This window comes from Jaminaea rosea, assembly GCF_003144245.1.
Source record: "Jaminaea rosea strain MCA 5214 unplaced genomic scaffold BDZ90scaffold_3, whole genome shotgun sequence".
Taxonomy (NCBI): domain Eukaryota; kingdom Fungi; phylum Basidiomycota; class Exobasidiomycetes; order Microstromatales; genus Jaminaea; species Jaminaea rosea.
Window position 1 is genome coordinate 908,179 of NW_020289977.1, and position 25,062 is coordinate 933,240.

The following is a 25,062-nucleotide window of genomic DNA, read 5'->3' on the forward strand; positions in this document are numbered from 1 at the left end:
CGCCAAGTCATTCACTCTCGAGGACTCGCGTAGCACCTTCGCCTGGTTCTCCACCTGCGCATGTCTCCTCCCTTCTTGCCCTCCACCACCCCATCTCTTGGCCCATTGTGACCCCTTGACCTCCCTGATCTTCTCTGCGCGCTGCATAGCCTTGCGCGCTTGGCTCATGAGCTTCTCCCGCAAAGACGTCTGCCGGGTCGCATCGTCCCCACCTGTCTGCGCCGCCTGAGCGTGAGCATGGGATAGGTTGCGACAACACCAAAGGAAATCAGTGGCTGCAGAGAGGTAGAGAGGGTAGGCCAGCTCGTATCGCCTGTCTGTCGACCAAGAAGAGGGACCTGGCGAGGTGCCATCGCTGTTTTCATGGCGTCGCGCGACGGAGAGGTTGCGAGTCGCTGAGGCGAGGACTCGGGCGAAAGTGGCCCTATCTGGGCAGAGGATTGCAGGTGGGCATTCCAGGTAGTCGTGAACTGGTGACAGCGATGATCTGGGGGCGGAGCCGGAGGCAGATGTCATCTCATGGAAGGGGAGGAGAATGAAGAGGCTTGCATACACTCAAGGCCGAGCGGGGGAGCCCAGGCTGATCTGAGCGTGCCCGGCAGGCATGGAGACGGAAAGAGGCACGTGGGGACGGCTACGAGGTTGACGACCAGACAGACGTGTGAAGCAGCGAGACATAGGCGATCCGTTGCGTGAGGGAGCTGGTAATATACAAAGGGCCCCAAGAAGGACGCCACAGGGGTATGAAACAGGAAGAGGACACAGGCTGCCGCCGCAATGCGGACGCTCTGCACCTGAGCAGCGAGACTACGCCGCGACAGCGCGTCTGTGATCAACTCTCGACACCTCGTCCTCCTCCTCATACTCACCCTCGATGCCTACAGGCAGTCCCTCCCCTTCCAGATCCAGCTGCGCACTCATAGTATCCATGTACGCCTCCGCCAACTTGACCAAGTCATTGCGCTGCTTAACCATCGCCGCCACCTCGGCATCGTAACTACGCAGCTCGGCCTCGATCTCCCTCTCCACCTCCCTACCTTCCCTCTGCTTCCTACTTGCCTCTTCGTTGCGCTTCCAGCGCTCACCCTCCGTCTCCTCCCATTTGACTGTGAAGTCCTCGTCCCGCTTCTTCCACAAGGCACGCTTCTCCTCCAACGTCTTGCGCATGCGCTCCCAACGCTTCTGGGCGTTCTCCAGCTGCCTAGAGTCTGCGGACAAGGTTTGCGAGACCTGCGAGTAGGTGGAAGAGGCGCCCTCGTAGTCGGCTTCCAGCCCGCGTAGCTCCTTTTGGAGATTCTCGAGACGCCCCTGATCTGTAGTGAGGGAGACGAGGAGGCTCTGGCACTGTGCTAGGTCGTCTTCTATGCCCTTCATCAGAGCAATGCGAGCATCGAAGTCCTTGGCTTTGCGTTCCGTCTCCATGAGATGCGCCTTCCTTTCCCTGAGCTCTTGGGACAAGGTGACGAGGACGGCCTTGAGCTCCTTTGGGCTCGTAACGATGCGTGATTGCAGTTTGCGGACTTGCTCGTTTGCCGAGTGGATCTGCATCGTCACCTCGGTCTGGCTGGTGACAAGGTGCGTCTTCTTTGTCTTGAGCTGGTCGACCTCTTGCAAGAGGCGCGACTGCTCCTTCTTGAGCTCGTAGAGGCGATTGCTAACTTCCTCGTTCTCCTGCGCAAGGGCGGCTGCGCGGGGGGCTTCCTGTTCGCGTTGGAACCTGCGGCAACGAAGGCTAAGGTCAGCACAACTATCCGATCTTCTTCACGTCTTCGTCGCTGCCGACTCACTTGATCGCAGCAATCTTCTCGCGGGTCGCCTCTTTGTACGCGTGCAGCTCCTCCTTGCGCTCAATGAGCTCATCCATCTCGAGAGAGAACTGCTCAAACTCCTCGAGCCTCTCCTGTCTGAAGCGATAGAAATTGACAAGCGCTGAAAGATGCTTGCGGAAGCGCTTCGGCTGCGGACGCAGCACGTCGTGAGAGGTAAAGTCTCTGACCTGCGACGCCTGCATGAGAATGGAGACTTCGCGATAGAAGAGAACCCAAGTGAGGGACTCGTCATAGAGCTCGCGATGCTCAATGCCCATCAGAACTTCTTGCCTCCTCTTTTCGAGCCAGTCTTGGTTGACACCGCTCAGCAGCTCGAGCATATGGGCAAAGATTCGGTAGGCGGACTGTTGATTGACCTTGTTGATGTCATCGGCCGTAACCCAAGGAAGGCCGACATCGTGTAGAACGGTGATGACTTCAGAGACTGAGACTTGCGGGTAAGAAGAAGCAGTGGGAGCTGCCTCTGCCTGCGATGAGGAGAGCGATGGCTGAGCGGCGGGTGCCATCTCTGCGTCTCGCAGCGGAAGTCGGGAGTTGAGGATAGGATGAAGGAGCGGAGAAGTTGGTCTCGAGCCTCGACGCGCCCAAACAACACGAGGCTTGCAGGCGCCGCGACGACGGGCAGAGCCACGCGAGCGAGTCATCTCAGATGGCGGAAAGAGACTTGGCCTCGAGCGAGATGCTGCACGACGATTGAAATTCAACTTTGCGAGGGCCTCATCATTTCCCAGCCGGTCGCCATTGCCCAAGTTTCTTCGATGACGCTCTTCGTTATCGGTCTCGGCCTCTGCGATGAGAAGGACATTACACTCCGAGCTCTTGAGGCGGTCAAGTCGAGCACTCGTGTGTACCTCGAGGCATACACCTCGATCCTCATGGTAGAGTGAGCTCAGTCATCCTGATCCCTCGGTGCCTTGGCGCCCTTTGACTGACTGACCACGCCCGCTTGTGCGCTCGCAGAGATTACCAAGAGCGTCTCGAGAAGCTTTATGGTCAGCCCGTAATTCTTGCTCACCGCGAAGTCGTCGAGCTCGAATCAGATGACATTCTCTCTCTCGCCGCAACCAGCAACGTCTCCTTCCTCGTAGTCGGCGACCCTCTCTCCGCAACAACGCATACCGACCTCATCCTCCGTGCCCACGCTGCCAAAGTCCCCGTTCGCATTATTCACAATGCATCGATCATGACCGCCATTGCTTCATCGGGCCTGCAGGCGTACAATTTTGGGCAAACGGTTAGCGTGCCCTTCTGGACTGAGGAATGGAAGCCGGATAGCTGGCTAGAGAGGATACAGGAAAACCTCGACAGGGGGAATCATACGCTTGTTCTGGGCGATATCAAGGTCAGAGAACAGAGTCAAGAGGATATGGCAAGGGGCGTGCTCCGCTATCAACCACCGCGGTATATGCTCATTCCGCAGCTCGTCACTCAACTCCTAGCCGCCTCCGTCCACCACCACCAAAACAGCCCCGACCCCTCATCCACCAAACCCATCCTCAGCGCAGACGAAACCCTTGCTGTGGCTCTATGCCGCATGGGCGCTGACGACGAGTACATAGCTTCAGGCACGTTGGGCGAACTCCTGGCCCTCGCCTCCCCGTCGGTAGATGAAGCCGCCAAGGAGGAGGCGGAAGATGATGCTGATGAGATGGCATCAGAAGCTGAGCTTGACAAACGCAGGGCAGCAAGGGCTGAAAAGAGGGCAGTCAAAGCTTTCGGGCCTCCATTGCATTCTTTGGTCATTGTGGGAAAGAGGTTGCACGAATTGGAGAGGGAGTATGCGGCCCTTTGGAAGGTGGGGGATGGATGGCAACGGGTTGCGAGGGAGGTATATGGGTGCAGATGAGAAGCAACGCACGTCTTTCAGGCAGTATTGAATGGGGACGACAGCAATAAATTAAACGCATCAGCTAAGATGGCGACAGGACGGCTACTTCGGGCAAATGATATATGGATATGAGGCGGTCGAGAGCTTCCATCAAGGAGCGCTCAGTCAAGGCGACAAGAGCAGAGTAATGGACATCATGGAGCTACAGGGAAATACGATCATCGCTAGTCGTTATGCTGCTCGGAAACTTTGGATCATTGCGGATGCTGTGGGACGCGACGCGGCGCAGGGCTCAGGGGCACTGAGCGCTGTACGACGCCTTCGGTCGACGGTGTAGTCGCCTTGCCCTTCTTCTTTCGTGGAGTGGCGGGAGAGCGTCGCGGCTGCGACGCTGAAGGGCTCGTGGGGGAAGAGCTAGTCGGGGAGGGGTGAATGACACCCCGATGCTGCTGCTCCTGTTGCTGGCTACTGCGACGACGCTGCAGTCGAGATGGTCCAGCCACAGGAATGTTGCCAGCGATCGCCGGGTCAAAGACAGCTACCTCTTCCTCCGGGGGTCCAGGCACTTGTTGCTGATGCATCCAACGCTCGAACAGCCTTGTGCTCATTCGACGTCCAAAGGCATCGCTCTGCGAGATTGCTTCTCGCTCAGCCTCGATACCGGTCAGGGGTATCTCGCGCGAAGTATGGGCCGCTGACGGGGGTTGCCCGCCGGTGCGTTGTGACTGCTCCACGTGACCACCCTCAAGGTCCATGAGGAATTCTGGGCTGAACTGGAAGACATTCTCATCGACGGCCATCCCAGTGTCCGCAGCTACGGCGCCGAAGGGAGCTGGTGGCGGAGCGGGGAGGACATTTCTGGTGGTCTCGTTGCTCGCAAATTGTGTGGCGAAGGCGTTGGTAGCTGGTGAGAAGAGAGGGTAAGCGACAGCCTCTTGCTGCAGCTGACTGGGCAGGGACGATGCCAAAGCGGTATTGCCGCTCATAAAGCTGATTCGGCGACCTCCAGATGGCGACGGCCCTGGCCCGCCCAGGTGAGTCGACATCCTGTTCCAATTTGACCACGCAGCACTCGTACGACGCCCACCGGTAGGTACGCCGTTGAAGTCATTCTTCAGCGGGCTCAGAAGCGTGATGTCGTCTTGCGGCGCTTGTCCAGGCCACAGTCGCAAGGCATGCTGGAAGGCCGAAGCTCGTGGCGTCGGCGCGCCCTCAGCGTTCCTTGCTGTAGGCCACGACTCGGGGAGAGGAGGGGGCAGGGGTGCTCCTACGCTGGATCGTGGTGACATCAGACCGCCGGCGCCTTCGTCGAGGTGTTGGCCAACGAAACCTCTGCGGAGGTTGCTGTGTCCTCCGAGATCGAATGCTGGAGGAGGACCCTTACGAGCAGACGAGACAGCGCCCATGGGAGCAATCCTGTAGCTTCCAAAGGGCTCGGACCCTGGAGCGCCCGGAATGAGGCCCGAAGCGTCTGCTGTACTGGGGCGAGCATCCCATCCTCTGAACATGCTCCTCTCTTGCCTTGGCCAACCTGCTGTTTGAGCAGCGTACGCCCTTATATCTTGCTCGCCAGACAGCATGTGTTCTTGTGAGGGCTTGTGCGGATATTGCCCGTGGTTGAGGTCGTCAAGAGGAGGAACTGATGATCCTCGGCGATTGAGTGTTGTTGGCGGTGCGTCCAACGCCAGGGGAGCGACCCGACCACCGGTGCTGTCTCGAGTCGAAATGCTCGTAGCCAAGTCTCCGGCAGCCGACGTTCTGCGGCTTTCCAAAAAGAAAGGAGGCGCCTGATAGAATGACGGTGGGGCTGGGCTTGCGCTGGATGAGGAGTAGTACGAGGCTCCAGAAAAGGGTGACGATGCAGCCAGGTAGGGCGTGCCGGTGCCGTCAGCTCCGAGGTGGCTGTTCTTTGATGTCGTGCGAGAGCGCGAGGGTCTTAACAGCGTGCGTGCTTTGCGATTGGCTACCTTCATTGCGTGGGCTTCTCTACGGTCTCTCTTGAACTTGGCCGAAGCGCTCAACGTCTGACCATTCTCATCGAATTTGACACCGTCTTCACCGTTCTTCTTGAGAATTTCGTTGGCGATTTGAGCGCACTTATCGACGACCCCCTCGGGTCGAGAAACATTGCGGCGAAGCTTGCTTGCAGTGCGAGACTGCGGCTGGAACTTGTAGTCTGGGTAGAGCCTGGCGTGCTCCTCTTTCTCCTTCTGCGCCTCTGCCTGCCATGTATTACGATCCGCCTCTGATAGGCTATTCCACATATGCGATACGATGCGGCTGATGTTGCGATGGTCCGTCTCGTCTTGGCTGGTGACAATGCCCGACTTGACGGCGTGGCTGCGGAAGAGAATGAATGCATTGCGAGGTCGGGGGATATGGGCCGGCGACTTGGCCTTGGCGTGGGAGCCGCTCTTGCTCTTGCGTGGGGCGCGAGGCTTTGTTGCTTTGCCCTTCTTACTAGCAGCGGCTGCTGCTGGAGAGCTGGACATCAGGGAGGGCTTGACCTCGCTGTCAGAGCCTTCTGCCGAGAAAGCGGCTGACGATTGGGAGTCTATTGAGGTGCCGAAAAGAGACGAGCTGTCAGAAGAAGGGGTCATGCCCTGCGATAGAGACGCTGCCATTGGCATGCCGGACTCTGGGCTTGAGACTAAAGGGAGCCCTTCTGGGCTGAAAGCTTGCTGTGACACACTCGTCTCGCTGTAATGCGGTTGCGAGGACGCACCGCTGCCACGCCTAATCCACTCATCGCCTGCGAGCTGAGAAAGTGTGCTAGAGATGCTTCCGCTTCGTCGCTCAAGGGGTGAGGGGATGCCTGATGAAGCATCGTCGTGGCGGAAAGCGTCGTCGAAGGATGCTGCTACGGTCTCGTCTGCGTCGCGCTGGCTATTGCTGAGTGGCCATCCGGATGCTGTGGCCTGACCAGGACGAGCCGTGGCGATGTCCATCGCTGCATGAGCGTCGCTGACTACAGGCTCTGCTTGAAGGCTGAATGGTTGACGGCCCTCACGCGAGAAGTTGCGGCCTTGCTGCATCTGTTGGTGCTGTTGCTGCTGCTGTCTCTTCATTCTTCTTCGCGTAGCTATTGTTGACGATGATGGAGATACTCTCGCCAGCGAGTGCTTGTGGTGGAGCAGAGGGGAAGTTGTAGTAGATGGTGATTCGATCTTGACCGACATGACTGCAGTCTCGGTCGGGCGTAGCGAGAGATTTGGGGACAAGCAAAGGCAGTGGCTACCGAGTAGAACAAAGGGAGGTGCTCAATGGCGTAAGCACGACAGCTTGATGGGTGGCGACGTCGAGTGACGTGAAGAGGGATAAGGGATGGGCGTAGCAGGAACAAAGTAAGGCGGCTCCTCTCCTGGACTTTGTGGCTTTTAGAGCCCGCGATGAGATGTACGAGATTGAGCAGCGCCAGTCATGGATGCGCTCACAACAGGACGACGACCATGATGACGCCTTGGGCGGCGAGAGCGCTCCTGGCGTATGTGCCTCTCTCGCGAACAAGCCACGACTGCGCTGAGCTGCCGACTCGCCCGATCGTATTTTCGCTAGCCAAGATGAATGCCTTGACTACGACATCCAAACGGGGCTATCTGCCCGACGAAGGCGGATCGTACTGCACCTGCAAGCAAGGCTGCAGTGCTCCCAGCATCATCTCACCTCCCAAATGCAAATTGGTTTCGGGAGCAGCATCCAGGCCAGGCAAGGCGGCCCTCCCGCCCCACCAGATCTCGGCGCGATGGGTGAAGGAGTGCCATGAATACTTTTGCGCCACGGTCGGCGGGGCTGTTGCATCACATTGGTGGGCGCAGCGGCGTCGCATTGCTTCCTTTGTTCTTCGCATTGTCCAAGCGTCGTGCCCGTTATGAGCGGCGACTGGGAGCAGGCGGTGTGGCGCCACCATCGATCGCTTTCCGCTGCAAAGGGAGGGTGGGGGACGACGAACGTGACGAATATTGGCGGTCGTGCAGTATGCAATAGCGGGCAACGAGCCCGCCGCTGGTTTTCCCGCTGGAACTTGGCGAGACAGGATGCGAGAAAGCTGGCTATGATCTCTTGCCGAACCATTGAGGGCGAGATGCACACTTGATGCCATCAGTGGCGCTTTGACAGCGTCGCTATCCGATGAGACCCGTCGCGCCGGAGTGCCCATCCCCCCGAGTGGTAGTAGCTCTCTCATCAGAGCCCGTGTAGACTGTACGACGACAATCTGAGACTGAGTCAAACGTCCGAGCGGCTCTGGGTGCCGCCATGATGGATCGAGCTCGATGAGTGCGTAAGTCTCCGTCCATACCGAAAAGCGCAAGCGCTGGTTTGTGAGCCTGCTCCGTCGACCCCAACTTTCCCAGCATTGTCGGGCTTGAGAATCGCATGGGGAGCAAGCGGCCTTCGGATGATCTAGCTGCCTCACTCGAGGCGCCAAAGCTCGGAGGAGCGCAGCACGACAGTGATCGAGTCAGCCTGCCTCGGGAGGCGTCAATGTTCGGGACCTGAATCGAGACAGTTGACGATGATGGTAGTAGAGCGGCACAGCGGAGGACGGAACTAGGCCTGCCCTATTCCTACTCGGCTTCTGCAAGTCCGCTATGACAGCTGGGTGGATGGGCGCGAGAGTAAGACTTCGGGGGTAATAGGCCGACCAGCCTATCGCGCATGAGGGATGACGCCGCCTAATGACTCTCGACGACTCCTACCCTGTGCCCTCAACACACTTTGAGACGGATAGCACGTCCGCCGAAACGACCGCTGCAGGCTGAAGGGCATCATATGATGGATAGATAGATTGCTCAGGTCCGCGCTGCTTGTAGTCACTCTGGACCGTTGACTGGCTGACTCTCTGAGAGGGAGGCGAGGGTGGGGAAGCGCGGGCTGCGAGCTCGATCTCTGTTAGCGCTCCGCTAGTCGTGCAATCTAGACTTTTGACGCCCGTGTCTCAGATGGCGGCCCTCAGATGGCGGTCTACTCGCCGGGTTGAGTGACCACGGCAAGACGACATCACAGAAGACATCACGCAAGGTAAGTCGAAAGGGGCCAGCGAGCAGCGGCGACGATGTTAACGGAGTCCGGCTTCAAATTCCGCCCTGCATCCTCAAAGACGGTGACATCGTTGTCCTTTGCTCGGTAGCATGAGCGCTTAGGTGAGGAGCGCTAGTCATGCATTGCAACGGATCGAGCAGGGTGAAGACGAGGACACCGCATGATGCTCCTGACAGTCATTCTCGTCACCGAGGTCGTGGATCGCTTCCTCAATGGTGGCGACAAGTCTTGGCTGTTCACTGCTCCGGCATCGTACCGCTTCGCCAGCCGCCTTGCTCCTCGGAGTCGATGTCGGCGCCGTCCGACATCGCCCTCGGCGAGACCAATAGAGTTGACTCAGCGCTCTGATTCGAGAAGCGTGCATCAAATACCGCAATCTGTAGCTGTACCATCCTCTTGGATTGCGGAGTGATCCTTTCTCCTCACGATGCAAGGCGACCACGCTAGGCTGGGAACGGAGCGAATGAGCGGAGAACGCCTTGGGCGGATGGACGGACTGAGGGGTTGCCCCACGTGGCGAAGGTGTCATCACGTGTGAAGAAATTCCAAGGCCAGGCTGGGCTTGACCGTTTGGCTGCAGCTCAATCTAACTGACCTCGACCTCTGATATCATCATCGACATCATCGTCTTCACGGAATAGCAGCAGCGAGACGGCCGCAAGATTCATCGACGAGAATCCCTTCATCGTCACATCAGCCCGTCAGACGTGCTGAGCCGAGTCCAGATCGGCTACCCGCGCGCTCGCCCACACCTCTGCAGCAATGTCCTTCCGAGGAGGTGGTGGTGGTAGAGGAGGAGGAGGAGGATTTCGTGGAGGAGCAGGAGGTGCTCGCGGTGGACGAGGGGGCTTTCGAGGGGGCAGGGGAGGGTTTGGAGCCCCTGCTGGACCGCCAGAGTATGTCCAGGAGATGGGCAGCTTCGTCCACGCGGTAGAGAGCGAGATGCTCTGCTCCTCAACAAACGCAAAGCAGGTGCCGTATTTCAATGCTCCCATCTAGTGAGTATCGGCGGCGAGCATCGAGAAGAGAAAGAGGACGCTGGATACTGCATTGAGTCGCGCAATGCCGGCAGCCTTTGCCAGGAGGATGCTAAAGCTGAGATCGAGTCTTCATTTGTCCCGCGAGGAGGGCATACAGTCAGGCGGGGGGAAGCTCGGATGCTCGCTTCATTCGACGAGCTTGTACGTCTTGTGGCCTCCATCTGTGTGGCAATACTCCGACGATGGCATCGTCGGCCTTCCTTACCATTTGATATCTGGTACACGAGACTGATCACCACCTCCCGCCCTCTTATGCCCACGCCCAGCCTTCAAAACAAGTCACAAATTGGCAAGGTCGACGAGATCTTGGGTCCGATCAACGAGGTCTACTTCACGATCAAGATGGACCCGGGCATGCAGGCAAGCAGCTTCAAGCCGGATGACAAGGTGTACATTGCTGGTGACAAGCTCCTTCCCATTGAGCGATTCTTGCCCAAGCCGAAGGTGGTGCAAAAGGGTGAGTAAGCGCGAGACTGGTGTTGGTCAAATCGTGTTCGACGTCAATGCTCACGTCAATGCTCCCATGCTCCATCGCTCTCACATTCGCAGGACCCAAGAAGAAGAAGGTCGCGGGCGCTGGCGGACGAGGCGCTCCTCGCGGGCGTGGTGGCTTCGGTGGCAGGGGAGGTGGATTTGGTGGCCGTGGAGGAGGGCGAGGAGGCCCGCCTGGCCGTGGCGGCTTTGGTGGTGGACGCGGTGGTGGCTTCTCAAGAGGTGGTGGCCGTGGAGCACCGAGGGGTCGTGGTGGCTTCGGTGGTGGGCGAGGCAGGGGTGGCTACTAAGTTGGTGAGCTTGCCGCCCTGTCCGTTCTCTCCCACCTTCTCGCGCATCGAATCGTCATCGCAGCATACTATCTCACATTCGTGCCGTTTGCCATCCTGGGTGATTCTTGCCATGGTCATCATCCGCGTGGCTCGTCGGACTGCCTTGGCTTGCGTGGCCTCGGCCCGTGCACACGGAACTGGCTCATGATTCGTCTCAAGAATCTCGCAGCTTCCTTGTCGGACTCCCTCCTTTTCTTTGCCACCCCAGCATCCTCCCCTTCTTCTCAGCAAGTGTTCACTTCAGCATGGCAGAACCGACTCAGTCTACTGTGCACAAAGTCGAGCTCTACTGCTACGACCTCTCGGGCGGACTCGCCCGTCAGCTAAGCGCAGCGCTCCTCGGCGGACATCACATGGAGGCAGTCTGGCATACAAGCATTGTAGCACACGGCCAAGAAGTCTTCTTCGGCGGGGGCGAGGGCATCAGCATCACTGCGCCAGGGAGAAGTCATCACGGCAATCCGGTCCAGGTGACCCAGCTAGGGCAGACGGAGATCGACAAGGAGACTTTCCAGATGCTTATTGATGACCTTCGGGAGAGATTCACGGCCAGCAGCTACAACTTGTTCAACTACAACTGCAACAACTTCTCGGACGAGTTCAGCAAGATCCTGATTGGGTCAGGCATCCCGCAGCACATCCTCAACATGCCTGCCGACTTCCAGACGGCGCTGCGTAACATGTCCAATCGACCACAGGGAGGCATGGCAAACGGAGCACCGGCCGGCGGGCCTGCTCCTCCCCTCGGGGGCCTGGTGGACATGATCAATCAGCGAGCGCAGCAGTCGACGACATCGCAGCCTGCTGCGCCCCCGTCATCCGTTGCAGAGTCAAGCACCAACGCGCAGCCACACCCGCACGACAGTCTCTCACCACCCATCACCTCACTCTCCTCCCTCCCGGCATCGCCCACCTACTTCATCGCCTCGCCGATCAAGCCCGATGCGCTGGCTCGCTCACTAGACGAGCACATCCGTGCGGTCCGTTCACCGGATTTCAATGCAAAGGCAGACCTGCAGGAGGCCCGAAAAATCATCGTCAAGGAGGCGCTTCCATGGATCCAGGACGGTAGCGGCAGTAGCGCTGTGGGCAAAGTTGCGGCACGGAGGAATGTGGATGCCCAACTAGCACAGCGATGGCGCAAGGCTAATGATGTCTTGTGCGCTCAGCTGCCTACAGCGGCCCTCTTCCCCCTCGTCGATCTGCTGCGTCATGCCGCTGCCGATGGCAATGCCGCCAATCACAGCACGTACAACAACGCGCAACTCTTCTCTTCGGCCCTTGAGAGCTTGGCACCCAAGCTTGGCAAGACGCAAGGACCAGATGAAGCAAGGTCGACCTGGATGACCACCATGTATTTGCTGGCAAACCTCTCGGCGAACAAGGGCGACGGGGGCGCTGCAGGGATCACGCTGCTGGTGGCTGGATTGCTACACGCGGATCTAAAAGTGGCAAATGTAGCAGCCACGGCAGCGTACAATCTCTGCCTTGTGCTATCCGAGCGGTTGCGTCAACCCAATTCGGCTTCGGTAGAAGAGGTGGCTCTGGAGGTGCTCACCGCCCTCCTCGAGGCTCTGAAGCGAACCGACCTGCAAGCGGATACGGTCCATCGTATCGCTGCGAGTTTGATGAGGGTAATGTGGCGCTTCCCCGATTTGGAGGCTCTCACGGGTTTGGCAGAAGTGCTTGAGGCTTCAGAGGTTCTAAAGGAGGCGGGGCGAAGGGATAATGTGGTTGGTGCGGGGAGCGACAGGGTGGCGATCGAGGCACTGCTCAAAGACTGCGAGCGCTTGATGAGAACGTAGAGAGCGGAGCCGTCAGGCGTGTTTAGATAGCTGTTACACGATTGCTTATACCATTGCGCGATAATCGTACATCGTCTCATCTTCAATGTCCGCCCGGCTTGCCTCCTCACCCGTCTCCCCGCGCCCTCAATCCCTCATCAGCGCCCCCACGATATGCCTCACCCGCAGCTGCTTCAAATCGGTGTATGTCTGGCCCACACCTACAAAATAGATCGGCAACCCGGTAACCGACGTAGCGGTCAGCGCCGTGCCGACCTTATCGTCGATGGTATCAAACTTGGTAAGGAGCATCCCATCCAATCCTCTAGCCGCATCGCCACTCTTTCCCGAGAAGTCTCGCAGAGACTTGTCGAAGCGGGTCAGCTGGTCTACCGCCTCGTTGCCCACCAGCGCTTCTCCGACGAATACGACCCTGTCTGGCTCGTTATGGGCGACCAGCTTGGCTAGGGCTCGCATGAGGGGCTCGTTGTCTTGCATGCGGCCTGCCGTGTCGATGAGGACCACGTCAAAGCCGGATTGGCGGGCGTAGCTAAGCGCAGAGGCGGCGATGCCTGCTGCATCCTTGCCATAGCCTCGCTCATAGAGCTCAAGCTTTGCGCCACCGCCGGGAAGGGAATCCTTGACCTGGGACCCGCCGACGCTGAGCTCCCCGAGATTGCGGACGTGCACGCGTAGCTGCTCCACAGCGCCCGAACGGAAAGTATCGCATGCTGCGATTAGGACGCGTTTCTGGTTCTGGAGAAGCCAGAAGCAGACTTTTGCCAGATTGGTCGACTTGCCTACTCCATTAACGCCGACGAAGGCGAGGGCGTAGGGCTGTTTCTGCTTGCTGGCATCTTGGCGAGACAGCTTGTCGTTGATCTCAAGGAGGAGGTCTGTCGAGTTGCGCGGCGTCAGGACGCGGGTGATTGCATCTTCCAATGCTGTGCGAACCTCCTTCTTGACCGAGCCGAACGTGGATAGGGTCTTGCCCTCGAGGGAGCGACCGACAGAGGCGCACAGGCGCTGCGCTACGTCTGCGGCTACATTCTTGGATTGGAGGTGCGATTGCATGGCTGCCAGGGTAGGTTGAAGGTCGGCTGCCGTGAGTGAATGGCCTGAGCCGGTAAGGCGCGAGAAAAGGGAGCTACCTGCGGACGAACTCTTGCCGGTCAGGCCTGAGAGGAAGCCGCCGCTCTTCGATGGGGCACTTGTCGCTGGACCCTCGTCGTCTTCTTCATCGCTTTCATCGCTCTCCTCGTCTACGTCGAGAGCATCGGCCACCTCATACATGCCGTTCTCCCCGACCGTCCCCATGCTCCTCTCATCGACCCAACCTTGCAGGGTGCCCTTCTCTTCCTGCTCCTCAACGCCCGGAGTCGAGGGCCCTCCATTGCTAAAGTCGAGTTGACTAGCATCGCCCACTGCAATCGCATTTCCGTTTGCATCCCACTTGCGCATCTCCTTTGCTGCTCCCCCTGCCTTCTTCTTGTTGGGCGTCGCCTCCCCGCTGCCAGGCGTGGCCGTCCCGCTCGCAGTGCGCGACTGCTGTTGGGCCTTTTTCTTACCCCTGGCTCCTGGTGGTCCGAGGTCGACGCCCTTGAGTCGGGACTTGAGTGCTTCAATGTTCTTGGCTATGGCCGCATCGTCATTGCTGGCGCCAGGTGTGGCTCCCTTCTTTCCCGGCTTGTCGGTCGATGATGGAAGGGCAGCAGGCGCTGAGGGGGACTGAGGAGCTGCTTTGGCTGCTGAGCGAGCTTGCAGTGCCGCGTCCCTCTCGAGTTTTCTGAGCGTAGAAGTGAAGACAGAGTCCCAGTCCTTGAGCGCAGCAGCCAGTTGAGCTCTAGCCTCGGCGGTGAGCCTAGCAGATCCGGCCGAGATGGAAGGTCGCGTGCTAGCCAGGATTGCGCTCAGAAACGGCTTGAACAAGTCGAGGAACAGTGCCTTTACCTGCGCAAGCAAAGTAGGAATGTAGGCCAAATGCAGGATACGCTGATGAACAGCGACGAATGCGAGCCCATAGTCGTTGGCAAGGGCCCATCGACACGAATAGCCGCCAGAGTCGAATCGCTCATCTTCGTCTCCCTTTGCGCGCGACTCGATGAAGGCAGTACGGATCAGGGCAGGGATGGGCGATGTCTGCTGGAAGGTCGGAACAAATGACTTGGACCAGAGGACAAGGCCAGATGAGTGGACTACCGTGAAGTGGTCGAGCATCTTGGCGCTGTGGTGATGACGATGACGATGATGATGCAGTCGTAGGGAGCGGAAGGAAGTCGAGTCGAGGCGCGCCACTTCTCCGTCTCTGATTGCTCCGTGGTCGTGGTCTGGGCGTCAAAGACGTGGAGAGAGGCGCGGAGAGACGGCGTGGGGCCAAGGGGCGCAGCGGCGACGGTTTGAGGGCGCCATTGTCGGCTCAAGTGTTGGAGCCGCTGCCGCCGCTTGGCCTCTTGCACTCCTTCCATCACTTCTCGATTCTCTTAACGACCGACACGACTACCACGTCCATATGGCCACGTATACCCAAAGGGCGCTGGGCCACGCCTCACCTTCGACACCCTCACCCCAGACGAATTCTCAGTCTTCCACGCCTCCAGCAAACAGCCGCTATGTCCCCGCCGTACCTCCGTCATCCAACGCAGATCCTCGACGCCCGTCGACAACTTCGCAGACGTCCAACTCGATAGCCAAGATCAACACTGTCAGTTACCGCAATGCGACTATCAAGGCCCAGATTGATACCACGATGATGGTCTCGGATGTCATTCGGCAGCTATGCGCCAATGCTCACCTAGGGGTGCAGGAGCCCCCGGCCCTCTTTGCTCTGCGAGACGAGGATGATGACGAGCTCATCGATGATGCTAATCTGGCTAGAAAGATTGAATCAGGCGCTAGCTTCAAGTGAGAGTCACTTTCTCGTTAAAGAGTTGATTGCAGCTACTGACGACATCTCCTCGCGCCGCTTCCCCTTAGATTGACCGCCTCTCCTCTCATCGAGGCGGCCGAGATGGTAGACAAGCTCTCCTCACGCGACGACCGCACGCTCAAAATGGCGACCTACACCCTACAGCGACTCATTCGCGAGCCACCCTTCACGGCCGAGTTCATTCGCAGAGGCGGCCTCGCCGAGCTCATCGGTGTAGTACACGCTCAGTCGAGCGGCAACACGCTCGCTTACGCCTTGACGAGCTGTCAGAACCTCCTCGAGGCAACCGATGATGGCGCACAAGGCCTCGACGGGGCTTTTATGGCCAAGGTCGTGCGCATCCTTGTCGAGACGGAGAGGATCAATGTTTGCAGACCAGCAACGGCTATCCTCAAGAAGCTCGTCGTCGCTGGGCCATCTACCGAGCCTCATTCTGCGGGCAGCGCTGGATCACGCAGCAGCGGTAGCAGCGCTGGTGGCTTTGAGGCCGTGTTCGAAAAGATCCGCAAGGAGCCGGCCTTCTTGCCCACTCTCGTACACAGGCTGGCAAGCGCAGATGCGACGCTGTGCCTCTATTCCCTCTCGCTGCTGAATAGCCTCATGCGGCATGTGACCGACGCCCTCTTTGACGACTTCAATACGGAGCTCGAGAAGCTGGGCACATCAGCCGCCGTAGCGAGGTTGATGGACTCGACGCGCGGGGAAGAGCTCGCTACCTCCATTCTCGAGTATCAGAACAACATCATACGAGTGCTTCACCACCGTCTCGTCACGCCCGTCACTCCAACGGACAAGCGACATGTCACGGCGCTCACCTACATCTGGAGACAGGCAAAGATCACAGAAGAGGCAACCTCAGACTCTCCTGCCAGGATGACGCCTTCGTCATCTACCTCGTCGTCCAACCTGCGCTCCTCGCTGAATAACAGCGACGCCCACACGCAGGGAGAGATACCCCCCTCCGCTTCATCCACGTCTTCGTCGTCAAATCGTAAGATCAAATGGCGCAAACTCGGCTTCCAGAACGAGAATGTGGCACGCGACTTCACTTCCACCGGCTGGCTCGGTCTGGAATGCTGCGACGCCTACATTCGTACAGATCCCGAGTCGTACAGTCAGGAGATCCTCGAGCAATTACACCGTCCGGAAATCAAACGCTGTCCTTGGGGTCGTGCTTCTACAGCAGTTGTAGAGATGCTGGCCGATCACTGGGGTATCAGTGAGGGGTACAGCACAGCAGCTATGGGCTTCAAGCCCTACCTCCTCTCCCTACCGCGCGTCCACTATCTGGCCGTCCGCTTCTTCCTTCGAATATGGACCGAGTCTGGCGCTGTCTCCTCAGACTTCCCACGCGTCGCAGCTCTTGTGCGGAGCCAAGTGCGCTATGCTCTGCGCGACGAGTCAGGAACGCAGTGGGCCGACGTGCGACGCTCCTTCCTCGAAGCGGAATACCGATCCGTGCGTGATCGGCAGATGAGGGAGCTAGAGATGGAAGACGACTACGCCTCTCAGCCTGCGATCAGGAGCCTGAGAGCTAGGCTGTACAGGGAGAGCTACGACTTTGTGAGAACGCAGAGGGTGCAGTGCCTTCTCGAGGGAGCTTGGTTCCGTACGCCAAGTGGGACCAGGTTTGGGGGCACGATGCCTGCGTCCAGCACCGCTGGCACCGCTGCAGCAGGAGGAAGTGCGGCGCCTACGGTGGGACGACGACGCTCGTCGCACGGTATCACGCCTCCCACCAGCGGGACAAGCAGTGGGTCGAGATTCGCTGCTGCCATGGGGTCGTCATCCAACTCAACGACGCCGGCATCATCACAGCCAGTCTGGCGCTTCTACCGCCTTTCCCCAAATCGTAGGTACTTGCACTACCGCGAATCTAATGTGCACGACCCCACGACGCCGGCTACCTCAGCTTCATCGGCAGCTGCATCTCTAGCGCCAGTCCGAAGCGGGCTAGACGACTTGCCACAACGCATCGATCTGTCCAAAGTGACGGACATTGCATTGCACACGGCGACGAGCATGGTGCCCCTTCCTGGTAGCGGAGGCATCAATGGGGTCCATCACACCTCTCCCGCTGCAAGCAGCTCTGCCTCCCTCAACAATTCGTTCAGCCTCCTCGGTTCCCCCGACTCTTCCCTCGCAGACCTGATCTGCGTCAGCGAGGCTCAGTACGCAGAATGGGTCGACGGGCTCAGCATGCTGCGAGGCAGCTCTGACTCCACCCACCCCACCTCCTTCGGAAACAACAGCGTCCCTCCCACACCAACGACCGTTGCCGGTACTGCCCCCAGTAGCGCTGGCGGAAGTGGTAGCGGCAACGCGATAGTCCACACAACGATGACGGGCGAGCAGATCCAAGCGTTAGCGGATATAGCATTGAAGGTCAAGATGCTCGACTTGACCGGGGAGAAGGTCGAGGTGCCCAGCGGTGTGGCTGCGCCGAGCTTGCCGGCCAATTTGGACTTTTGGTTTTCGGATATCTAAGGGCGGCGGTGACGTGGGACTTTGCGTGTTATGTACAGAGTTCATCGGGCTTGGAGTGAAGGGGCCCTCTGGTCGCCTCCTCGGTCCTTTGATTGGCGATCTTGTCCCAGATATTATTGTGGCCTGGCCCATTCGACCGTCTCTCTATTCGCCTCGGCAGTTGCAATGCGATAATGAGATACCCATCCTGACATGATGCAGCCTCGGGAGCTCGAGCGACAACGCATGCATACCACGGCCGCTAGGGCGGCGCTATACGTGGCGCAGCTGACAGTGCAAAGTCGTTCATGCGTGGCTAGGGATGCAGCCGTGATGGCCGCCTACTCGAGTCTCTCCACTACGGCGAATGAAGCGGGAACGTGTCAGTCCATGGCCCCATTGGCACTCTCGTCCGCATCCCACTCACAATACTCCAGCCTACTCAGGATCACCTGCTTGCTAGTCTCCTCAACATGACCACCAAGGAACATCTCATCCAGAATGGCGTAGACCTTGTAAAAGTTGAAGACGAGGTCCAGCTCGCAGACGTTGCCAAAGAAGGAATCTACGACGAGAGCCAATGGGTCAGCCCCGTAGGACGAAGGAGAGAGATGAGGTTCTCGGGCAGCGACGGCACTCACCGAGCACCTCGACGAAGAGATGAATGGCTTCCAAATAGGCGAGCTCGTTGTCATTGGCATCCACGCAGAAGCAGAAGAAGAGACCGGCGTAGCGGCGGTATACGATCTTGTAGTTGCGAAACTGCGTTCGAGGAGGAACATCGACTCAGTCAGCAACCCGATCCAATTCTCAACATGCTCCTCCTCGCTCGTAGCATCGCAGCGCCTACTCACTTCAACAAAGTTGCTCTGATACTTCTGATCCCTCGGCGCGATGAGGCGGTGTATCTCGCCCTTGATCTTGACTTGCTCCTCTTCGCTGTAAGGTGTGTAGAACTTGGAAAGGCGGGATTTTCCCTGTCGATTTTGAACAAGGATCATGCGGATCATAGTGTGGTCGGATCAAGGGGAAAGAAGAAGAGGCAGATAGGGTGACCTCTGGGAGAAAGAGGAGAGGCTGCCTTGGCAAAAGGAGTCCGAGATGGGTCGTCAATCGCAGGTGCAATCGAGGCGCTGCTGGTCGAGATCCTTGGGTGAGACGGTGCGCCTTGCTTTGGCTTTGCTTGACGAATTGATGCCTTGAGCACCTGTATGCGGATATGATGTTTGGGCTGTACAGACTTCCTCAAAGACCAAGCGATGGCAGCGAGCGCGAGGTAGAGGCGGTGATGGCGAGTGCGAGGTCGAAGAGGAACAAAGGAAAGCAAGCAGCTGCCCGCTCGCTCTCGGCCCGCCGCCTCCGCATCATCCACTCGACGCGCCTGTCCCATGGCCCGTGCTCGAGCCTGTTCTCATCCTCGCAGCTCACACTGCTCGTCACAGGCTTTATCGAGGACACCCGGCTGAATCGCATTACATTACAGGATATCGCTCTTCACTGTCGGCCTCCCAGCGTTCTCGCAGTGGGAAGATTGCCAGGTTGCGGCGCCGGCTGACTATTCGGTACCTCGCTCTTGGCCCCGGCTTTGACCCGCGACCCACTGCCCCCTCCCGTCCATCCAAGCAGAGAGGCCGTCCATGACGCTGCGGGAGAGTGAGAATATTTCGCAGCTGGCTTCTTGTGCGATGCTGACTCTGCGTCTGGCATAGGCGCAGCTGCCCCGTTGGTCATGATCTGTCCTCCTTCAGCCTTCATCCCCTCACCATCCGACGCCCTGCTCCCCTCGTCCGTATTACGTGGCTTCGAAGGTAGTACGATCATCTCCCCCTTCCCTGCCACCTTGTACCCACCGCGTCGCCTGTTCGGACTCTCGTTCGAGGCCGAGGCGGAAGAAGCGGTTGAGAGAGTAGACTTCGTCCCCACCTCCACTCCTCTCCCCTCGCCGCCACCAACGACGGATGGACCACCATTTCCGACTGTGACATGGTCTCCATCGCTGGCATCGCGGGTATGAGCGATAGGAACAGCTATCGGCGAGCTGAGCGTGAGCAGTAGATTGTTGAGATTAGGCAGGAGGTGTCGCAAATCCAAGACTGGCAGGCCGTGCGCGTTCATGAGCTGGTCGCGAAGGAGGAGCGTAAGTAAGGTCACTGACAAGCAACAGGCGTGCTCGAGCGCTGCTGCTCACCTGCTCAACATTCTTGTTCAACAGGAAGACGCCATACTCGAATCGATAGGCTTCTACGCCCTTGGAATAGAGCGGAAAGCTGCCGCAGCGGATGTTTCTAGTCAGCCTCTCTCATTCTATCTTGCCCCTTTCTCCGTTACGCCACAACTCACCTTCTGGGTCCATTCATCAAACTGATTCCGTCCCGCACCATAGCTCTACTCCCCCCGACGGCCACGTCGTAATGCAGCGGTGTCTCGAGATACGCCGAGACAAGCAAGACGAGTTGCGCTGCGAAGCCGAGGGCTGCGGCAACTTCGTCTTCGTCGATCTTGTTGTGGCGCGAGGGGGCAGAGAGAGCCGCAGCGGGCGAGTTTGGCAAGGTGCAGCCGCCGATAGAGAAGAGTAGCTCCGAGGGATCGAGCAATTGGAGGGGATAGATGAGTGATAGGAGTTCGAGAAGATGGGCGCGGCGATTGTGCGTTAGAGCGTCGAGGTTGTGAAGGCGTGACCTGGACAGGGGAGGGCAAGCGTCAGCACCATACTCGCCTCATGCGCTGCTGCGAAAGCCTCACCGTAGCTGAGCGATTTGGTCCAGCTCTCTCGCCGGTGAGTCGGAACCTTCCGTCCTCTGACGATGCAGCAAGTCCAGCCTTGCTCTCCTACGAGCTAGCGACTCCTTCTTCTCTTCTATCCTATGTCTGAGTTGCTTGATGCCCTCGCTCTCCACCTCAAGCGTTCGCTCCAACTCACTTAGGCCCCCCCTCGTATGCTCCCTCCGCCGTCTCAGCGCATGCATCCCGGTCTCATCCAGCAGGGCCTGATTCGCTTTCCCTCTGGCCCTTTGCTCCTCCCGGACCGTAGCGTCCACCTCGCTCTGCCCTTCAACGATGACCCGCAGCTGCTCCCGATCATAGCCCTGTAGCATTCTTGTCTCCCACTTGCTGCGCTCCAACACCTCCCTCTCGCGCTCCCGCTCGAGCTGCCAACGTTGCACTTGTTCGCGACGATCTTGGCTTTTCTTGGAGGCAGAGGAGGAAGAGAGAGTAGCGCTATCTTGCCGCGCATGACCCTTGCTACTGTCTCCAGTTGGCTGCCCAAGTGACTCTTCTTCGACGTCAGTCCCAACGGCGGCCTTGGAGTTACTGGTCCCTTTTCTCCGTCTCCCCTTCTTGATTGCTCGTATAGTACGGCTGCTCGATCTGCGTCTGTCCAGGCCAGGTCGCGAAGGTCCAGCCTTTGCCAAGCTAGTTCCAACCTGAGAGGAAGCAGAGAGGCTGCTGCTGAGCTCGAACGTCGTCTCCGAGTCGTAGCCTGTATCTCTTTGTGACTCGCCGCCCTCATCTGAGGAGGTATCGCTGCCTTCTTCTGGCTCGCTGGCCGCTCCGCTCAGAATGCTGTTGTCGCCAATGTCCACGTCAACTTCGCCCATCGACCTTCGCTTGGTAGATCGAGCAGGTTGCGCTGCTCCTGTCTGTTCTACAACATCTGTAGCTGCGCTGTCCGGGACGAGGTAATGAGTGACAGCATCTCGCGCTCGATGGTCATTGGCGGCAAGGCGTTGCTGCGCGACCTTTGCAACCTCTTGAGTCTGCGATGGTGAAGCTTTTGAGTCGAGTCGTTCCAGCTTCGTGAGAGCGTTGTTCTCGCTGCGATCGGTCGAGCCGGACCAAACGGAAGACTTGAGGCCGAGGATCAGCGAGTTGGGCGGGAGTCTTGCGGCTGCTGGAGATGAGAGCTGGAAAAACAATTGAAGTCGGTCAGCCAGGAAAGCTCTACCTTTGACGTGACCTGAGTCGTACGCACCCCTCCTGGAATCCTCTGCAAGCCATTCAGATCCACATCTCTCTCCCATGCGCACTCCCATATTGCTGCAGCATCCTCTTCCTGCTGCTGAGGCAGTGACTTCTTTGCCCAAGCGGCTATTTGTACGCGAGACAGACCGAGGGAGTCAAGCGACTTGGAAGAAGAAGCGCAGCTACGAGCGCGCTCGTTCAGGTCGATTGGCCAGTCAGCATTGACGGCAGGCCGAGAGGGATGGGTGATGAAGGGGAAAGGCTGCGACGACTCCTCTGTCGGCTGGTTGAAGGAGAGAGCAAGCGAGACGTGGTATAGCTGCGCCGAATGATGTGGGGGTGGAGCACCAGATCCGTTGGAATGGGTGGTAGTGATGAAGTTGCGGACATGCAATGATACGATGTGCCGTATGCGCCGAGATGACGATGAATTGTGGAGCCAAGGAGGAGGTGAATGAGGCTGCTGGCCCGATGAGGAGGACGCCATGATGCAGCGAGGTCTCAGCGAGCGAGGTTGTAGAAGTGATAGCTGCTCATGTGTGTCACTGCTCTGATGAGGAGGCTCGAGGCGTGTGATCTTGCTCAGATAGAAAGAAGTAAGGTCGAGGCAAAGGAAAGAGGGGCCGTCGGATCTGTCGATGTGTTGCTTTGCCGCCCTCGCGCCAAGTCAAGTCGATTGTCGCATGGCCCGTTCGCACTTTTCGACTTCGCCGGCAGCTCAACGTCCGCCGCTCCTCCTTCTCCACTCGCCCCTCACGATCATGGCTACCTCCCTGAGCATCATCTCAAAATGTGCGACCTATCGGACACCACTTCAGGCATGGCAGAGAAGCTTTGCTTCCAGCAGCAGAGCGGCTAGCAAGTCAATGATACCGTCGAGGCCCACTCGAGCTATGCTTTACGTACCAGGCTCGAGCGATAAGATGATCAGAAAGGTAAGAAGCCACGACGGCAGCCAGGCACTTTCTTCGATGGCAGCTCATCCCACTCACGCGCACCCAGAGCCATTCGATTGAAGTCGATACCCTCATCTTCGACCTCGAAGACTCAGTCGCCAATCACCGCAAAGGTGCAGCTCGCGAGTCGGTCTACCATGGCCTGCGGTCCGCCTCCTCATCAAAGGGTCCACAGCGAGCTGTGCGCATCAATCCACCCTCATCAGACGAGAACCTAGCAAGCGACGATTTGGAACTTCTCTTACCCCTCGGACAGCTTGAAGGGCTCGTAATACCAAAGGTGGAACACGAAGCGGACGTGGCTTTCGTCCTCTCACGAGCTCAGCAGCTTCGCCCACCGGGATCACCACCTCTCTCCCTCACACTCTGCGTCGAGAGCGCTGCCAGTCTACTGCGCATGCCATCTATCCTTGAGACTCTTTCCTCCACCTCGCATCGCCCATCCTCCTCCCTGGCGCACATCTCCTCCCTCCTATTCGGTTCAGAGGACTTCTGCCACTCTGCGGGCATCATCCGTACTCGATCTCGCCGTGAGCTCCTCATGCCCCGTCAGCAGATGGCCCTGATCGCAAAGGCATATGGTATGGCGGCGATTGACATGGTCTGCATCGACTACAAGGACGAGGAGTATTTGATAGAGGAGTGCAGGGATGGGGCTGAGATTGGTTTCGATGGGAAGCAGGCGGTGAGTTGCCGAAGGAGCGACAAGCCGTGACGAGTGCTCACTGACTTGCTCGCTGCTGTCGGACAGATCCACCCAGCACAAGTCGCTACGATTCAGAAGGCTTTTGCGCCCTCAGAGCAAGGTGCGTTGTGCCAGTGATGGCCAGGGGTCCGCCATGACTCACCTACATTCTGACACTACTTGCCTGGCCGGCTACCACAGAGGTCGCTGACGCTGAAAAGATCAAGCGGGCCTACGAGGAAGGCGTCAAGGGCCACAAGGGCGCTGTGGAAGTCGAGCTATCGGGGAGAAGCGTTATGGTTGATGCACCGGTGCGTAGACCTCAGGTGTGCAGTGTAACAGAGCTCGTCTGCTGACAGCTTCAGGGTTCTGCTTGGCCTGCCATGCGCTCACAGATGCTCAAGGTGAGAGCGGAGGATGCTGCTAATGTTGCCACTCGAGGATTTGTCTACTGATACATTTGCCTTCCGCAATCGTCCTTCACACCTTCTCTTCCCGCTCTTCCTTCTCGCCACGCAGCAAGCCCGGCATACCCTAGCTAGGGCTGCTTCAACCAGTCGGGAGTGGCGCAAGGCTCTCACCGAGGCCTCATCGTCGTAGAACCCTTCTGATGCTCCTCAACTGCGCTCATCTCATCCTTCTCGGCCCCGCCGGCGGGATCAACTCATCGAATGCCTGCCTAGACCAGAAGTAAGGCGGTTCCGGCCTGCCCCTAATCACCGCCCACTCAAACACTCTGAACCAGTAGGCCACAACATTGGCGCTCTTCTCCCTATTCGGCTCCAATCCACCAGCCGTCTCGAGCACATAGGCCTCGCTCCCATTACTGCCCACCTGCAGCGTGATCGTCCGCCTGTCCCGGCCGGCGGTGCGCTCGTCGACCCACCCCGCTGCGACGGCCGATCCAGTGGTACGAACGACGCAGGAGAGGGGGACGGTGAACTCTGGGGAGCCTCGACCTTCCGTGATGACGCGAGGGTGGCCCCGGGTGATCAGCTCGCGATTGAAGAGGGGAGGCGAGGCGACTTTGATGTTCAGGAGGGGCTTGCCTGCCTGTTCGATCAGGGTGATGCGCGTGATGTTCCTACGGTGCGATGGAAGAGGTCAGCTCAGCTCGACTGCAATGAATCATCAGTCAGACCGTCGCCCTCTCTGCACTCACTTAGCAGCCGCCCACTTGAAGAGGCTCCCCAACATGATGCCTGCTACGCCCACTCCAACGCCCGTAGCTATTCTGACCTTCTCGTCCATCAACTTCTGTTCCTTGCCGTCCTTTGTAGGCCATAGCGGCCAGACGGCGTGCTTCTGCACATTCGCCCCCGTTGTGATGCCTACGACGGAGAAGACCAGCAGGAGGAAATGCGAGACTACAGGACGATACTGAGGGGGTCCAGTGTAGAGAACGAGAGGTTGAGAGGGGTCTGGCCGAGGAGTCGGTCGAGGGCTGGCGGTAGGCTTGAATTTGGACGAGGAAGAAGATGGTCGACCTTTGGGCGCTGTTGCGTAGAGGCGGTTGAGAACGGAGGAGGAAGAGCAAGAGGAAGGAGAGCTTTGCGCCGCCCTAGCGCAGACGGCTGAGCCATGCTGACTCGCTCTCGGAAATATCGATCTCACGACCGACGATGATGGCAGGAACGCGGCCGTGAAGGCCATCGAGTGCAGTCTGTAGTCAAAAGACGTCAGTAGGTCGATGGGTGAAAGATGATGAGAAAGTCGAAGCG

General features: G+C 58.5%; 11 protein-coding genes across 11 annotated transcripts; 5 read left to right on the forward strand and 6 right to left on the reverse strand.

The window, feature by feature from the left end:
- Positions 1 to 666: 666 nt before the first annotated feature.
- BDZ90DRAFT_231052 (hypothetical protein) lies at positions 667 to 2,374 on the reverse strand. Its single transcript, XM_025505698.1, has 2 exons — positions 1,788 to 2,374; positions 667 to 1,717 (listed from the first exon to the last, which is right to left on the reverse strand). The coding sequence occupies exons 1-2, from the start codon at positions 2,333 to 2,335 to the stop codon at positions 808 to 810; spliced, it is 1,458 nt and encodes a 485-aa protein (XP_025363662.1). The 5' UTR covers positions 2,336 to 2,374; the 3' UTR covers positions 667 to 807.
- Positions 2,375 to 2,587: 213 nt separating this feature from the next.
- On the forward strand, positions 2,588 to 3,675 carry BDZ90DRAFT_245636 (diphthine synthase; the record flags this gene model as incomplete). The annotated part of the gene is made up of 2 exons (XM_025507518.1): positions 2,588 to 2,712; positions 2,790 to 3,675. 2 exons carry the CDS (start codon positions 2,588 to 2,590, stop codon positions 3,673 to 3,675), a joined length of 1,011 nt encoding a protein of 336 aa, XP_025363663.1.
- Positions 3,676 to 3,911: 236 nt separating this feature from the next.
- Positions 3,912 to 6,836, reverse strand: BDZ90DRAFT_259112 (hypothetical protein; the record flags this gene model as incomplete). The annotated part of the gene is made up of 1 exon (XM_025508136.1): positions 3,912 to 6,836. One exon carries the CDS (start codon positions 6,834 to 6,836, stop codon positions 3,912 to 3,914), a length of 2,925 nt encoding a protein of 974 aa, XP_025363664.1.
- Positions 6,837 to 9,343: 2,507 nt separating this feature from the next.
- On the forward strand, positions 9,344 to 9,775 carry BDZ90DRAFT_138028 (hypothetical protein). The gene has a single exon (XM_025503439.1). The coding sequence runs from the start codon at positions 9,460 to 9,462 to the stop codon at positions 9,694 to 9,696; it is 237 nt and encodes a 78-aa protein (XP_025363665.1). The 5' UTR covers positions 9,344 to 9,459; the 3' UTR covers positions 9,697 to 9,775.
- A 933-nt stretch (positions 9,776 to 10,708) lies between these two features.
- On the forward strand, positions 10,709 to 12,450 carry BDZ90DRAFT_231056 (DUF862-domain-containing protein). Its single transcript, XM_025505699.1, has one exon. The coding sequence runs from the start codon at positions 10,807 to 10,809 to the stop codon at positions 12,364 to 12,366; it is 1,560 nt and encodes a 519-aa protein (XP_025363666.1). The 5' UTR covers positions 10,709 to 10,806; the 3' UTR covers positions 12,367 to 12,450.
- Positions 12,391 to 14,570, reverse strand: BDZ90DRAFT_231057 (P-loop containing nucleoside triphosphate hydrolase protein). Its single transcript, XM_025505700.1, has one exon. It carries the CDS (start codon positions 14,560 to 14,562, stop codon positions 12,493 to 12,495), a length of 2,070 nt encoding a protein of 689 aa, XP_025363667.1. The 5' UTR covers positions 14,563 to 14,570; the 3' UTR covers positions 12,391 to 12,492.
- A 284-nt stretch (positions 14,571 to 14,854) lies between these two features.
- Positions 14,855 to 17,758, forward strand: BDZ90DRAFT_264172 (hypothetical protein; the record flags this gene model as incomplete). The annotated part of the gene is made up of 3 exons (XM_025508627.1): positions 14,855 to 14,965; positions 15,017 to 15,246; positions 15,319 to 17,758. 3 exons carry the CDS (start codon positions 14,855 to 14,857, stop codon positions 17,756 to 17,758), a joined length of 2,781 nt encoding a protein of 926 aa, XP_025363668.1.
- Positions 17,759 to 17,918: 160 nt separating this feature from the next.
- Positions 17,919 to 18,851, reverse strand: BDZ90DRAFT_138281 (putative clathrin coat assembly protein ap17). The gene is made up of 4 exons (XM_025503440.1): positions 18,592 to 18,851; positions 18,379 to 18,499; positions 18,165 to 18,302; positions 17,919 to 18,095 (listed from the first exon to the last, which is right to left on the reverse strand). The coding sequence occupies exons 1-4, from the start codon at positions 18,745 to 18,747 to the stop codon at positions 18,079 to 18,081; spliced, it is 432 nt and encodes a 143-aa protein (XP_025363669.1). The 5' UTR covers positions 18,748 to 18,851; the 3' UTR covers positions 17,919 to 18,078.
- Positions 18,852 to 19,231: 380 nt separating this feature from the next.
- Positions 19,232 to 22,326, reverse strand: BDZ90DRAFT_278452 (hypothetical protein; the record flags this gene model as incomplete). Its single annotated transcript, XM_025509090.1, has 5 exons — positions 21,711 to 22,326; positions 20,480 to 21,642; positions 20,078 to 20,416; positions 19,926 to 20,004; positions 19,232 to 19,855 (listed from the first exon to the last, which is right to left on the reverse strand). The coding sequence occupies exons 1-5, from the start codon at positions 22,185 to 22,187 to the stop codon at positions 19,232 to 19,234; spliced, it is 2,682 nt and encodes an 893-aa protein (XP_025363670.1). The 5' UTR covers positions 22,188 to 22,326.
- Positions 22,327 to 22,512: 186 nt separating this feature from the next.
- Positions 22,513 to 24,048, forward strand: BDZ90DRAFT_238103 (beta subunit of citrate lyase). The gene is made up of 5 exons (XM_025507330.1): positions 22,513 to 22,635; positions 22,703 to 23,341; positions 23,408 to 23,462; positions 23,543 to 23,652; positions 23,737 to 24,048. Exons 1-5 carry the CDS (start codon positions 22,567 to 22,569, stop codon positions 23,794 to 23,796), a joined length of 933 nt encoding a protein of 310 aa, XP_025363671.1. The 5' UTR covers positions 22,513 to 22,566; the 3' UTR covers positions 23,797 to 24,048.
- Positions 23,688 to 24,994, reverse strand: BDZ90DRAFT_278454 (hypothetical protein; the record flags this gene model as incomplete). Its single annotated transcript, XM_025509091.1, has 2 exons — positions 23,688 to 24,425; positions 24,504 to 24,994. The coding sequence occupies 2 exons, from the start codon at positions 24,992 to 24,994 to the stop codon at positions 23,969 to 23,971; spliced, it is 948 nt and encodes a 315-aa protein (XP_025363672.1). The 3' UTR covers positions 23,688 to 23,968.
- Positions 24,995 to 25,062: the final 68 nt, after the last annotated feature.

What these genes read in the sequence shown, in the direction of transcription:
- BDZ90DRAFT_231052 (XM_025505698.1), bottom strand. Translation starts at nt 2,335, where the DNA reads ATGGCACCCGCCGCTCAGCCATCGCTCTCCTCATCGCAGGCAGAGGCA. An exon ending in GAGAAGATTGCTGCGATCAA is followed by an intron (nt 1,718 to 1,787) that starts GTGAGTCGGCAG and finishes TCGTTGCCGCAG; the next exon opens with GTTCCAACGCGAACAGGAAG.
- BDZ90DRAFT_138028 (XM_025503439.1), top strand. Translation starts at nt 9,460, where the DNA reads ATGTCCTTCCGAGGAGGTGGTGGTGGTAGAGGAGGAGGAGGAGGATTT.
- BDZ90DRAFT_231056 (XM_025505699.1), top strand. Translation starts at nt 10,807, where the DNA reads ATGGCAGAACCGACTCAGTCTACTGTGCACAAAGTCGAGCTCTACTGC.
- BDZ90DRAFT_231057 (XM_025505700.1), bottom strand. Translation starts at nt 14,562, where the DNA reads ATGCTCGACCACTTCACGGTAGTCCACTCATCTGGCCTTGTCCTCTGG.
- BDZ90DRAFT_138281 (XM_025503440.1), bottom strand. Translation starts at nt 18,747, where the DNA reads ATGATCCGCATGATCCTTGTTCAAAATCGACAGGGAAAATCCCGCCTT. An exon ending in ATCAGAGCAACTTTGTTGAA is followed by an intron (nt 18,500 to 18,591) that starts GTGAGTAGGCGC and finishes CCTCGAACGCAG; the next exon opens with TTTCGCAACTACAAGATCGT. An exon ending in TCTCTTCGTCGAGGTGCTCG is followed by an intron (nt 18,303 to 18,378) that starts GTGAGTGCCGTC and finishes CTCTCGTCGTAG; the next exon opens with ATTCCTTCTTTGGCAACGTC.
- BDZ90DRAFT_238103 (XM_025507330.1), top strand. Translation starts at nt 22,567, where the DNA reads ATGATACCGTCGAGGCCCACTCGAGCTATGCTTTACGTACCAGGCTCG. An exon ending in GCGATAAGATGATCAGAAAG is followed by an intron (nt 22,636 to 22,702) that starts GTAAGAAGCCAC and finishes ACGCGCACCCAG; the next exon opens with AGCCATTCGATTGAAGTCGA. An exon ending in GCGTTATGGTTGATGCACCG is followed by an intron (nt 23,653 to 23,736) that starts GTGCGTAGACCT and finishes ATGCGCTCACAG; the next exon opens with ATGCTCAAGGTGAGAGCGGA.